General features: G+C 33.2%; 1 protein-coding gene across 12 annotated transcripts in view; it reads right to left on the bottom strand.

Annotated features, from left to right (window-relative positions):
• Window positions 1-14,307, bottom strand: part of shaker (Potassium voltage-gated channel protein Shaker) — a 505,244-nt gene that overhangs the window by 26,865 nt on the left and 464,072 nt on the right. For 7 of the 12 annotated variants that reach the window (XM_076407118.1, XM_076407117.1, XM_076407121.1 and 4 more), the window contains 3 exons: window positions 12,474-12,704; window positions 10,704-10,875; window positions 5,304-5,433 (listed from right to left, as the gene is read on the bottom strand). In XM_076407118.1, coding sequence (XP_076263233.1) covers window positions 5,304-5,433; window positions 10,704-10,875; window positions 12,474-12,704 — 533 coding nt within the window. Of the gene's footprint in view, window positions 1-5,296; window positions 5,434-8,030; window positions 8,161-10,703; window positions 10,876-12,473; window positions 12,705-14,307 lie in introns of all 12 variants that reach the window. The other 5 variants (XR_013006153.1, XR_013006155.1, XR_013006154.1 and 2 more) reach the window with 3 other exon arrangements.

Below are 14,307 nucleotides of genomic sequence, written 5' to 3'. Positions count from 1 at the left end.
TATTGCTATCCAGAAGTCGAGACTTATTGAGAGATATGTTAGACCTCAGTCAAAATTTATTCCAGTTGCAAGTGACAGTCTTCTATGTAAAATACCGAAATTTAAAAGGCAAGCCTTGTATCCTTGTTATTTATTGACAGCTAAGTAACTAAGGTGGGGTATTATTGTTTTTTTATAATTTTATTGAACCTGTTTATAAAAATATTTAAAAAAACCTATAAATCCAAATTTTCCCATAATTATTTTCACATTAACACAAATTGTTAAATTGAAACCATTTCTATAAAACTAATGGTTGAAATGGTTATTGTTAACCTGAAATGGCCTGGGTCGTTCAATGATTATATGTTAGATCTCAATCAAAACTAAGGCTAATTAAAAAAATGGCAACAATCTTTAGTATAATCCCGAAATTTAAAAGACAGCTCTAGCATACTTGTTCTTGATTTATAGTTAATAACAAAGATTAAGGTGATTGTTGATTTTTTATAATGTTATTGAACCTATAGACGAAAATTTTTTAAAAATATCATAAGTGAATATTTTCTGGTCTGTTGTGACCAAAGTTGGTCCAAAATCTAAATTGTGTTGTAATAGATCAAAAGATTAGCACACTGTTTTGTCATTTTTATTTGGAATGATACCAGTACCACTTCGAATTCAAATATTCACCATCTCAGAGTTATCAAACAAACTGTCTATGTGTATTAGTTTCAGATGCAAAAAAAATTGATAAGATGTATTTTTTTTACTGTGGAATATTATCATTTTTTTAACATAATTTGAAAGGTGTTTTGATTTAGTTAATCTTTCAAGTTATTTCATATAATGTGTTTTAATTTGGATAATCTTTGAAAATGTATATTCTTATCGCAAACAGACTTGGATATAGATAAAAACACATTACTAAATCGTTACAAAACTAGTGTTTGATTGAAATTTAGAAAATTCTTTGTTCCTAGGCATTTATATATAATTATATCTTTTTGGTTGTCTGTAGAGTTTCCTATTCAGCATTACCATACCAAAAAATCGAAAATGCATGGTCAAGCATCTTTGTACATCGAGCAAACAGTAGCGTTTTGGCTCCACAACAGTTAGAGAGAGAGAGAAAGAGAGAGAAGGTGTGAATCATGGGGTAACACTCAAGACATGGCAACATCAATAAGTGCCATTTGGACGCGTTCTTTGGACCAAAGAATTTTCTCTAATCCTGTGTTAGTTTTTCCCTGTTAGTTAGTCGGTTACTTAGACGCGATTGTTAGTTTCGATTCTGCCCAATAGAACCATCTACAGGGTGATTCAGTGCTTTGATATCACGTTAAGAATATAACTTTTGTACACCTTTTATGAGGTGTAAAAAAGATATTTATAAACAGTTGGCAGACACCCTGTATCACTTCACAATATTTTTGATACTTGACAGATGTTATTTTATTATTAGATCAGAAAATATAAATTTGAAATTATTTAGCTTTTGCAATTTTTATAAAGAAAATTTGTCTTTTAAAGTTAAGGTAATAATCCATAAGGTCACTATTTACAATTTATTCGGATATCTGATGTGAAGTACGAGAGTTGTATGAAAAATATCTGACGTTACCTGATATGTTAAATATAAGGTTGGGGAAAAAGTAATTTCGATTTTTCCTAATAGATAACTTAAAGTAGCATATATCGGCTGATACTTATTCAATTAAACCAAGCTAGAGTACGTTTGAAAATTAACAGTTCCTACAATTTTCCAAGTATAAAGGTAGTGTCATTCATTTACTCAGTTAAAAGTTATTGCGGTTTGAAAATGGAGATTCCAGAAATCTCAGAAAACACCTTATTAATAAATACATATCATCAGGTGATACATATAATACATATACATATACATATTACATGCATGTCAGGTTTTCATGTTATATTGTCCATCCCCTATGTTATTTACATAGGAAAAATAGAAATTTGTTGTTTAGTTCAATCAACGGTAGCGTTGCGATCGCAAGTTGTGATTGGCTAGTTTACTACATGTCTGTTTATATATTGTTTGTTTACAGAAAATCAAAACCTACTTATGAAGATGTTAGTGGTAATAAAATTCAATTAATCTACCAAGTTGTTCGTATGCTGTCAGTGTGATGTCACTACATAAAAATGTTTAATAAGAAGGTAATAATTAAGATAACTGGATAATTAGTAGTAATATATACTACTTTTAATTGTAAAATAACCCTAAAATATTTGTAATACTTTAACTTTTTACAACAATCAGTGTTCAATAATTTTATAGTAGAGCTATTGCACATTTAAATTTGATTGCCTTGTTAAGAAAATATTTGTTAAGGTGCCATCAATTAAAAATGTAATTGCTACTTTTAGGGGATTTATTACCTTAAAGAAATCTATTTGGTCTAAATTTACAAATAACTACATTTGTTTAACAAATCTTAATCAAGATTGCTTAAAGAATTTTGTTGGATCTATTAGGGGTCGTGGAGGTAGAAACAGCATCCTCCACCTAGTATGTTCGAGAAATCTTTAAAAGGGCTCATCATCACTTGAAGATGAAAATTGAGAAAATTGTGGTTTGAGGTTGGTAAATCACCAGTTGGGCCTATATTTTCAGATCCAGAGAACTTTACTCTGAGAAAAACAATACTCTAATATTGTATTTTAGTCTTATTTCAGGCTTTTTAACAAAACTTCTGAAAAAGAGACAACATGTAATATTTGTCTACATTCTATATTAAGTAGTTCCACAGATTAAACACTCTAAAGACCAAATTTTAAAAGTTATTATGAGGTGTGATTGTATTTTTGGTTTAATGAACTTAATACAATATCAACAAGGATTTAAAGTTTACCTTCAATATATCAAGATAAGTTAAAAAATTGATGGCACTAAACAAATTTGAGAAGGTGTTATAGAAGAATTATATATATTTTAATTTTGCCTAGAATAGAGTTCAAAGTTCAAAGTAGTAAATTTGGTTTTAAATGGTGTCAAACAAATTTGGAAGCAACGAATTACAAGCGTAGTTGAATGTGACCACAGTTCAAAAGCATAAAAAGATCGAGAAAAAGTTAGAAGTTGGTGAATCAATCATTTGAAATCATTTGCATGATCATGAGAAGATCCACAATGAAGAAACACAACTACACAACTTTACTAGGAGTGCTACTGTAAAAAAAAGAAGAAAATATTTGTTCTTGGACGTATTGTAACTTGTATATACTATAACAATTCAAACCACAAAAGATTATTAGTTTTGAATAACCATATCGAGAATCATGACCATGAATGAGTGTATATGTTCTTCACCTATATGAAGAATGTATACAAAAAAGAAGTTAACTATATCTGCGAAATTAATTTTAATGTTGAAAAATTCTCTGAAGAGCGTATCCTTATAGAGTTAACCTCTGAAAGTGTAAAAATAAGTAGATTTTTTAAAATTTCTAGGTTAGGTCCTCTTAAACATTGTTGATAATATTGGAATATATAGTCTATTCAAAGTTTTTTTTTATACGTCATCAAGATGTTTAATGTCTGATGCAATTTGAAAATTCGTTTCACAATCAGACAATATTTTCCTTCATTCGTCATTTTATTCTAATTAAAAAGAGACACAATGCTTTTCACTAGCCTGTCAAAGTCGTCCGGTTGTCAGACTTATGCAAAAATCTTGAAAGCAATATTGATAAGAGATTATAACTCTAATCCATAAACTGTTGTAGCTGTATAATTAACTGTAGTTTTTAGTTATACTGTAATATTAAAATAAATTATATTTGATAACATTTTTGTTCAATTATTTTATTTAGATTAGAATTTTGTTGTATGTCAAAGTCAAACTGATCTAAAACTCTATCTATCTAAGAGTTGATGTGGCAACATTGCGACGTTTTGTCACATTGATGAATGTCAACACGGATGTCATAAATTAAAATGACGTATGTATAAAATAATTTTGAACTATATTTTATTCTTTAATATATTACTTTTAAAAACCTAGCACAATTATTTCCGGATTAGGCGGACATAAAATACAACTCTCGTAATAAAAATAAGATAATTACTTAAAATTAGTTAATGTATTCCTTGTTATTGTTTCATGTATGTTACCCAATATACTGCGACAAAGTTATTATTTATAATAACAACTGAAAAATTATTATTTAAAAGTATAAAAATATTGTGAAGTGCTTGATATCGATCCTGTGTTATATTCCATAGCCTACTGCAATATTTTCACTTATATCGATCATATTCGATATTATTCGAAAATAACCGACCGAATTTTTATATTTTGATATATACGTGGTCGGTAAATTAAGGAAAGCCATTTGGGAGGTTTTTTTCTATATAGACCGGACGTTAAGAATGGGTATAGTCTTAAAATATAGTGACAGGGGTCTAAAAGATTACCTATTTAAAATTTCTGAAATTGCCGAGTTTCGGTCCTGGGAAGGGGGGTTCTATCATCTAAACGGAGATAAATAAATACCACGTAAACAGTGGGTTGTTTGTTATGGACTTGTTGGCTGTTATTTTTTAGAAATACTGAAATATTTACTCTTAATTCTATATTAGTTTTAATGAAGACCCAGAATAAAGTTTTCCTTAGACAAGATAATTTTGGTTGATATTTTAGGGTGTTTTTTTAAAATATATTACCAGTTTGTTGTCCGGTCAAAAGCATATATCTATCGTCCACTGGAATAAGATAATTCTCGCTCATGTTGTGGCTATCCGAAATGTCATTCAATATTTACATCCTCATTCGCTTTTCAATGAGGCTTTCATAAGATGGCTGTCATTAATGCCTTTCATGTTTGTTACAAAGCGCGACTGCAGATGCTCCCATTCTATAAGGCCATTCAAGTCGGCTTTCCTGCACTCTTTAGTTCCTCAGACAGGAAAATAGTGAGGTTTCTAAACAAGAAACAAGAGCGCTATTTTCTGACGCGCTTATATCCATCTGTTGGTCTTACTTAATGCTAATAACAAAAAATATGCTAAAAACAATTAATAGTTACTTTCTTATGGTGTAGATGTCGGTGGATACTGTATTTTACTCTATTATTTCGTTGTTTTATACTATGTATGAAGTATTTGATTATTTTTTCATCGATCAAGTGAAATATAGTTGCAGTAGGCCGAAATTTCGTTTTTGCCCCCCCGAGAGTGATCTTTTTTTTAGTGTGTTAACGTTTAAGTTAAGTAAACCAAAGTAAAAATGAAAAATGAACGAAATTAGTCGAGCTACGGTGGAAGGCAACTAAATCTTAATCAGGTGTGTACATCATACGTCATGTCGCCGTAGCCCACGGTCGTCATGGTGACGACAGCCCACCAGAACGCGTCCGGGATGGACTTGAAGAAGGAGTTCTCGCTGCCGGCCTCTGCAAAGTACACGGCTGACGAGAACAGAACGACACCTGCAACGAATCAAGGCCACATCTAGCTCTGGTCTCAGACAAATTTCGGTGAAAACGTGTTTTTGTGTGCGTGTATGTGTGAGTGAGAGTGTGCGTGTGTTGTTGGTCATGGTTCCCTTCCAGGTTTGAGAAGAGTCCGATAAAATACGGTTCGAACGCGCGATGCACCTCACCGACGTGGTATCAACGAGAACCTTTATTATTAATTACCAAGAATGTCCCAAAAATAAAACAAAAAAAAATAATATTTCTGTGATAACACCGATTTTTTTCATCTCTCATTCATTGTATATTTATGACGGTTCCTTTTCGCTTTTGTTTTCTCACTCTGGTTTCAATGAAATTCTTGTGAAGCTGGCCTTGGAATGCTTGAAATATACACATATGTTGTACATATAAAGTGTACAAATATGATTTCGTCTTTCTAGCGTTCATTGTTGATTTGATTTCAAACAAATGCTTGTGAAACTGCCCTTGGAATGCTTGAAATATACACATATGTTGTACATATAAAGTGTACAAATATGACTTCGTCTTTCTAGCGTTCAATGTTGTTTTGATTTCAAACAAATGCTTGTGAAACTGGCCTTGGAATGCTTGAAATATACACATATGTTGTACATATAAAGTGTACAAATATGACTTCGTCTTTCTAGCGTTCATTGTTGTTTTGATTTCAAACAAATGCTTGTGAAACTGCCCTTGGAATGCTTGAAATATACACATATGTTGTACATATAAAGTGTACAAATATGACTTCGTCTTTCTAGCGTTCAATGTTGTTTTGATTTCAAACAAATGCTTGTGAAACTGGCCTTGGAATGCTTGAAATATACACATATGTTGTACATATAAAGTGTACAAATATGACTTTGTCTTTCTAGCGTTCATTGTTGTTTTGATTTCAAACAAATGCTTGTGAAACTGCCCTTGGAATGCTTGAAATATACACATATGTTGTATATATAAAGTGTACAAATATGATTTCGTCTTTCTAGCGTTCATTGTTGGTTTGATTTCAAACAAATGCTTGTGAAACTGCCCTTAGAATGCTTGGAATATAAACTTATGGTGTACAAATATGATGAATCCGCTTCTAGTATTCATTGTATATTTATAATAGTTCGTTTTAAATTTTGCTTTCTGGCAGTTTTTAAACAAATCCTTGTGAAACAGGATTTGAAATGCTTGATAAACAAAGAAGATTGGGAAAATATGTGTAATGCCACAGAGAAGATGTAACAGGGAAATTGCTAAATCAATAATGGACAATATGCATCTCAAAACCCTATATTTATTGTGTTAATGAATACAGTCAGAAAGAAAGATGATCTGAGACATTGTTAAATCAAGTTTCTGAGCCTTGAAAAAACATAGATTACAAAAAATCCTTTCTCTGTTACAGAAATTGGATTTGCGTTAACAAGTCAGAAAATATAGGCAAGATTATGTCAGGCTTATAAAATAGCACATGTTTCAATTAAAAGCATTTCCGAGTTTTTGTTTTGTAATCTCAAAATGTTCTTAAAATTGGAACTTATTAAAGGTTTGTTGTGGCGGTCAAAGATAGTACTGTTATATGAAATTGATGATGAACAATATATTTCAGGCCTGTTAAAATAGATTCACTGAATTGACATTATAAGTTATTAAATAAATATGAGAAATTGGAAGTGATAACGTGCCACCTTATTCATTAAATATTGTGGTGGTAGAAAAATTATTGTTTTTTCAATCTTTATCCGAAGAAGTTGACAAATGACTGATAGTCACTGTAGATCTCACTATAATGTCATCGAACTTATGCGAAAAGTTTTTAAAAACAGACAAGGCGTTCAATATAATACTGCAAATTACTTGACCAATATGATGTTCCCTGATGAGAACTATATTTGCTGATACAGACAAGTGATTCATAGGCGTTATAAATCCAAGTCCCCCATGAGCATCTGCTATGAATTGGTAATAATGATAATGATCTAAAGGTGTAAATTACATGGCAGAGGAGGTTGCAGCTCTATATGAAGTACGTTTATACCGTATGAAAAAAAAGGTCAGTGTACAGTAATTCTTTCAAAATTTTTAACTTTAGTATAGTGTCGTTGATGATGGAGAGATGAAAAGACGCTTGTGAACTTTTTGAAGAAAAGGAAAAGTGCGAATCTTGTACCTAAGTTCCCAATATAAGTTCTTTTACACTATATATTATGTGACATTTTCTTATAATTGTTAACAAATTGTACCATCTATCTCATTTCTTATTTATCTATGTTTTATTATTTTAAAAGTCATAATTCTAATGGTTTTGAACCACGAGTTCCATATGCCTCGAGGGTATTCGAGTGTATTAACTATTTTGGAACATTCTTTTGCCAAGGAACACAATATTCCAAACTCTTCGAAACCTGTGATTCCGTTCGAATCGTGTTTTACGGTAATTGGGATATCTATCGTGTCATAACGTGTTCAAATAAGACATAATCTATCACACTAAGCAACGAATCATCCGTATTGTACGTTTTCTGCATTTGTCTGAGACGACCTGTCACCATTTACAGACAAGTACAAGAACACGGGGTGCTCTTTTCTTGCTCTACCTCATGTCTCCGTATCCGACGGTCGTCATAGTGACGACCGCCCACCAGAAGGCGTCCGGTATAGACTTGAAGGTCGTCCTCTCGAGGCCAGCCTCCGCAAAGTACACTATGCTCGAAAATAATACGACTCCTGCGGGACACAGGTGTGGATCGTACAGTTGTCCAGGAGGAGGTCATTGAAATTTCATTACGTTAGTGTGCGTTTATTAAATATGGCGTAAACCAGACATATACGACCCTAATCGCATCTGAACTGAACCAAAGAAACATCTAATTTATCACATGTTACGAGGGTCACTATTTATATTTCTGGAATTGGCAACGCTGTTGTCATGTGAGTCCATCTGACGGTTCCATCGTAAAGTTTGAACATTTTTGACGATATACGTACTCGGAACATTTTGTCGCACGGACGCTATTTGTTTATTTTATATTTAGTTGAATGTTTCGTCTCGGCAAAAAATAGAACTGAATCGTGAACATTTTCGTGCGATGATTTTTTACGATTCTTGATGTGGATTATCACAACAAGAGTGCATCAATCAACATAATTTGATTTTTGGCGACGAAGCTCCATCAAAAACCACCGTGTATCGCTGCTCGTTTAGTGAATTCAATCGTGGTCATAGTTCGTCCATTATCAGTTGTTGTGCCAGAAAACATCGATGCTGTGTGCGAAATGATTAAGCAAGATCATTATGTCATCTATTGTGAGATTGGGACATCCCTAAGAATTCGTCCCAACAGCATATATGCAATTTTACATGAACACTTAGCCGTGCGAAAGTTATGTTCGCGTCGGATCCCATACAATTTGACAATCGTTCAAAAAAAGGCTCATGTCGATTGGTGCAAAGAAATGCTTAAGAAATTCAATCGCGCTGTTTTGAAAGACGTTTATAAAATTGTGACGGGTGATGAATCATAAATATATTAGCAGTCGACTGAATGGGTGTTTGAAGATGAACCAAATCCAACAAAAGTTCTTCGCGCACGAAGCACTTCAAAGAAAAATGTGGCCTGTTTCTTCGGGAAAACTCGTCATATTGCAACAGTGCCCCTAGACGACCGTAGAACAGTACATTCTAATTGGTACACAACCATTTGTTTGCCAGACGTCTTCGGTGAAATAAGGAAAAGAAACAAGAGACGCCGGAGTGTTCTTCATCATAACAATGCGAGCTCTCACACATCGGCTCAAACAAGAGACTAATTGAGCACTCAAAACATCGAATTGATGGGTCGTTCGCCGTACAGCTCTGATTTGGCATCCGATGACTTCTTTAAATTGCGTGGTCAACGATTTTCATCGCCTGAAGGAGCTATTGAAGATACCTCATTCGGAATGGAAGAATGGAATAAATGCTTTGAAAATTGGTAATAAAAAATATATTCGTAGCTTAACTATTTGTTATTTCCTCTTCCGGAAATATATATAAAGTTATTAGTTGATGCCATGTAGTGCTAATAACTAACCAATAATACCTGTTATGTTCTTCAACACGCATTGGATAAAATAATTGCCAATTCTAATTGTAATTAGTTCGAAAAAGTCTAAACAAGACCTTAGTTCAATACAAATCATATAAGAAAATGTTCCACCTAAAAGGTGTTCGCTTAGTGTACATAGAAGGAACTAAATTGATTGAATCAGTTATACAGGATTTCAGTAATAAGTTTGACGTCTCCAAGCTTGAGGTCTTTCATATGCGATACATATGATAGTTCCTTTTCACTTTTACTTTCTAACTTTGTTTTCAAACAAAAGCCACTTCACCTTTTATTAATGGCCATTAATACCATTTATCAGTTGTTAATATGGCATGTAATATAAAATAAACTTACTTCTCATTGTTGAAGCTATTTGTTTCGTATGAAAATTAGCTTATAAATTCATAATTGTGTTATACACATTTTTTTTTGGTTCAGTTCATATGCAACTAGGTTTTTATGTTGAATTACCAATATTATCACTACTTTTACCTATACAACTTACTACTTAATAAGAAATTATACCATTATTACTAAAACAATTAAATTTAGCTGAATATAGATGAAAGTAGTGGTATTTTTATAAACAGTTTAAGGCTCTAGATACCTAATTGTTGTTCTTTTCTTAAATTAAACTACCACAACATCAAAATATTGCCTTTGATTATTATTACTATAACTACATACTCAGATTTCATCAAGTTAAAGTACATGGCCACTGATTATGTATAAAATAATTACAATCATTGTAAATATTATTTTAATTTTTCAAACTTTTTATTGTTATATATAATATATTGTATAGAGAATTATATCTTGGAACTAATTTTGACATAATAAAAGTTTATTTTTAAAGAAATCTACAAGATCAAAATATTGATATCAAATATTGCGTGTCATAACAGTATAAATTATAACAGAAATTATTATGATAATAAATTACGTTATATATGATAATAAATATAAAACTGTGAAATATTTGTATCACTTAATAACGATGTTTACAGTGTGTTTAATGTAATTAACGAGATATTTGTTTTGATATTGTGGTGAGTTTAGACCTGAATTGATTGATTCATTACAATCACCTACCGATATATCCTACCTATGTAAGAGGGTCAAAGATTATGCGAGTTTAGCAATAAAAATATACACGTATACCTGACGGCAACGTTTGCTTACCTATAAATAGGAAGAATATGAGGAGACCGAGCTCCCGCATACTGGCTTTGAGTGTGCGGCCTAAGATTTGGAGGCCTTTACTGTGCCGACTGAGCTTGAATATTCGGAAGACTCGCACAAGTCGTATTACCCTTAGTATCGCTAGAGACATTGCTTGATTCGTACTCTTGTCCTGGAATTTTTAAAAAAATAGAAATATTATAAAATATAAGATTTTTGTTTGTTTTTTTGATAACATCTTTATTAGATAATAAGGTCAATTGAGAAGTCCCCGGCCTGACACATAGATGGCGCCACTATAATTAAATCCATATGCAAGAGATGCGTGTATAAATTTGACAGCTGTCGGATCATTAGTCTGTGAATTATAGCATTTTGAGTGAAGCAACTTTTGTTATTGTGAAAAAAATGGATAAAAAGGAATTTCGCGTGTTGATAAAATATTGCTTTTGAAGGGAAAAAAATACAGTCGAAGCAAAAACTTGGTTTGACGCCGAGTTTCCGAACACTGTCCCAGGTAAATTAACCATCAAGGATTGATATGCTAAGTTTAGACGTGGTGAAATGAGCACCGAAGACGGTGAACACAGTGGACGCCTAAAAGAGGTTGTTACCGACGAAAACATTTAAAAATCCACAAAATGATTTGGAATGATCGTTAATTGAAATTGAATGAAATATCAAACACTTTAAAGATATCAACTGAACATGTACATCATATCATTCACGAATATTTGGGTATGAGAAAGCTCTGTGCAAAGTGGATGCCGCGTGAGCTCACTTTTTATCAAAAATAACGAAGAGTTGATGATTCGGAGCAGTGTTTGAAAATGATCAAGCGTAATAAACCCGAGTTTTTGCGTCGATATGTGACAATGGATGAAACATGGCTCCATCATTTCACTCCGAAGTCCAATGCCAAAAATTCATGATTTGGGCTTCGAATTGCTTCCTCATCCACCGTATTCCCCAGATCTGGCTTCTAGCGACTATTTTCTGTTCTCAGATCTCAAAATAATGCTCGCTGGGAAGAAATTTTCGTCGAATGAAGATTTTGAATAAAAAAAATTTTTTCCAAAAAATGTGTTCTACTATGGTAGGCCGGAGACTTGCAATTGACCTGTTAGATCAATAAGTATTCCTCAATTATAAAATTATAATAACTTAAGCTATATTTTACACTAGAGGTATACCGTTTATATAATTTCATGTGGTTTAGTTCGCTTCAATATTCTGATATCCTGCACGTTGTCCAATAGTTGTATTGCTTCCACGTTAGTATGATTTAGTAATTTTCTTATCTCTTAGATAACTTCGCAAATCCATTTGATTTCCAGATCATCGTGCAGTTCTTCGTTGGTTACGTAGCAATAGGAATTGGTAATCAATCGAAGAACCTTGTTTTAACAGCGTTGGATGACTAGTTGATTTGAATTTTTAATGCAGCCCCATATTTGCACCCTGCAGGTCCAAATTAGCTTTATGATCGTCTGATAAATCAATCTCTTTGATACAGATCAAGTTGAGAGTATTTTCCGACTAACCAGTACAGTTGTTTTATTTTGGTTCTAATGTATTTTGCTTTTTGTCCAACATGATGTTAGATATAAGATGTAAACATAAAAATGCGTGGGCATTAGGAATCGGTGATGATTTTGTAACCAACTTCTTTGTCTTACTGACAATTTTTTTCAAATTTTTTTATATTTTTTTAACTTAAAAATTTAAATTGACTATTAACGGTTTTATATTAGTGTATCGTGGACTTACCTGTGGACTGACCGGTGCTCTAGGCAGTTGTAACGTATCCTCTTCCTCTGCGACGACAGTCGCCAGAGTGATGAAGTAGGGGATGATGGCGATGATATCGATGAAATTCATGACGTCTCGGAAAAAGTGCAGCTTATTCGGACAGGCCAGAAACCGAACCGATAGCTCGAACGTGAACCACACTATACATATTGTTTCAATCAGGAAGAATGGATCCGTAATATCCGGTACCTGAAATTGAATAATTCATTTAGACTAAATATTACACCAAATATCTATGATTGGAATTAAATTAAGTTAGTAAGAAGTAATTTTTATATTCTAATCATTAGTTTCGCTTGCAATTTATGTATTGGGATATACTTGATGATGTTTTAACACATAACTAACACAGGTCTGCAAACAGACTTCTAGGAGTTGCTTAGGTTTCGTGATTTTCTTGTGTTTGATTGTCCTGAACCCGAAAATGATGCCACTTTTGTCATAGGACCACACGTTTCTTGTTAATTTTGGCAATTGTGTTAAATGATTTAACATTAGAATAAAAAAGAATAAGCTTGAAAAATATTATTTTATTTACACACAATTACGATACATATATTTTTTATCTAATAATACGTTCATTAGTACACATTCAAACCTATTTTTTTCTTAGTGAGGCTCCTCTTTGAAGATTTGCCCTTGTGGGATGAATAGTATGATATCAGTGAGACGCTTCAATTTATTTTTCACATTTTTGCTTCATCTCCTTACTATTGTGGTGAAATCGTTCACCTTGGTCTTCACTAACATCACACAAGTTTTCCCGAGCAATAATTCCATGGCTGGATAACGTCACGTACTCTCGTCACGGTCTCCACTTCGACCGTTGGCATTCCCAAATTCAGAAAACAATTCAGAAAAGTTCGGGAATAGTAAACCTGATATCTGCTCTTCTAGCACACTTTCCACGGATTTAATGTCTACTTCAAGTTCGTTACACCCAACCAAATGAAACCGCTTCAAGTTTTCCAAAATAACCTCCTCAGGAGAGTCTTAAACGTTCCATGGTTTGTCAGAAATCAAATTCACAGAGAAAATGACACTCTAGAAATCAAGCACTTCATATCTCAATCCTTACACAAACAACAACTCAGCTCAAGTTCTTCTGAAAACGGGCTTGCCCGCGAGCCGGTCGACATGCTGGGAGCTTAGCACCGCGTCACCGCTAACCTCCCCTTTTCCGGGCTGAAACGACCTCATCCGTTACTGCAGTCATAAGTTTTGCCCCCATACGACAGTATCCGGTCGTGTGTTAACTCAAGTTCGCGAATGAATAGTTTGTTTCACTATGTGTTTTTTCGCCGCGTTCTAGTGCCTAATAACGGCTGCCCGACTAGCGGGTGCCATATCCCAATATTTAATGCACTAGCAGTAAGGATTCACAGCGGTCAACTGTGAGGCGGTTTCGGTTTAGTGTATTGGTAAGCCCAAAGACAGTCTCACATAACCCGATGATTGACGATTAGTTCGCAGTTAGGATCTTTTTGATTGCCTAAGAAATTATCTATGACCATCTAAAAGTAATCAATTCTTCTTTTGTCAGTCGTTGGTTACTTCTGAGAGGCCTAGAAACTTTGAAACTATATATTTGAAGCAATCTTCATCTTTGAGAAGCGATTTTACAAAATGCTTCATCAACTCCACTTTTATGTTCAGCGGTGGTAAAAAAACTTTAAGTGGAGGTACCAATGTGTCTTGGAGGACGTTCTTTTTATCAACTTTAAGGTGTCTGGGCCTCGGATATCTTTGCTATCCCATTGACACACAGCAAGGGCATTTGGATAAAATTTTA

This window comes from Rhynchophorus ferrugineus, unplaced genomic scaffold (genome assembly GCF_030347505.1).
Source record: "Rhynchophorus ferrugineus isolate W39M unplaced genomic scaffold, kcgeb_rfMv2 rfM6, whole genome shotgun sequence".
NCBI lineage: Eukaryota > Metazoa > Arthropoda > Insecta > Coleoptera > Curculionidae > Rhynchophorus > Rhynchophorus ferrugineus.
This window is presented reverse-complemented; position numbering and strand designations above follow the sequence as displayed.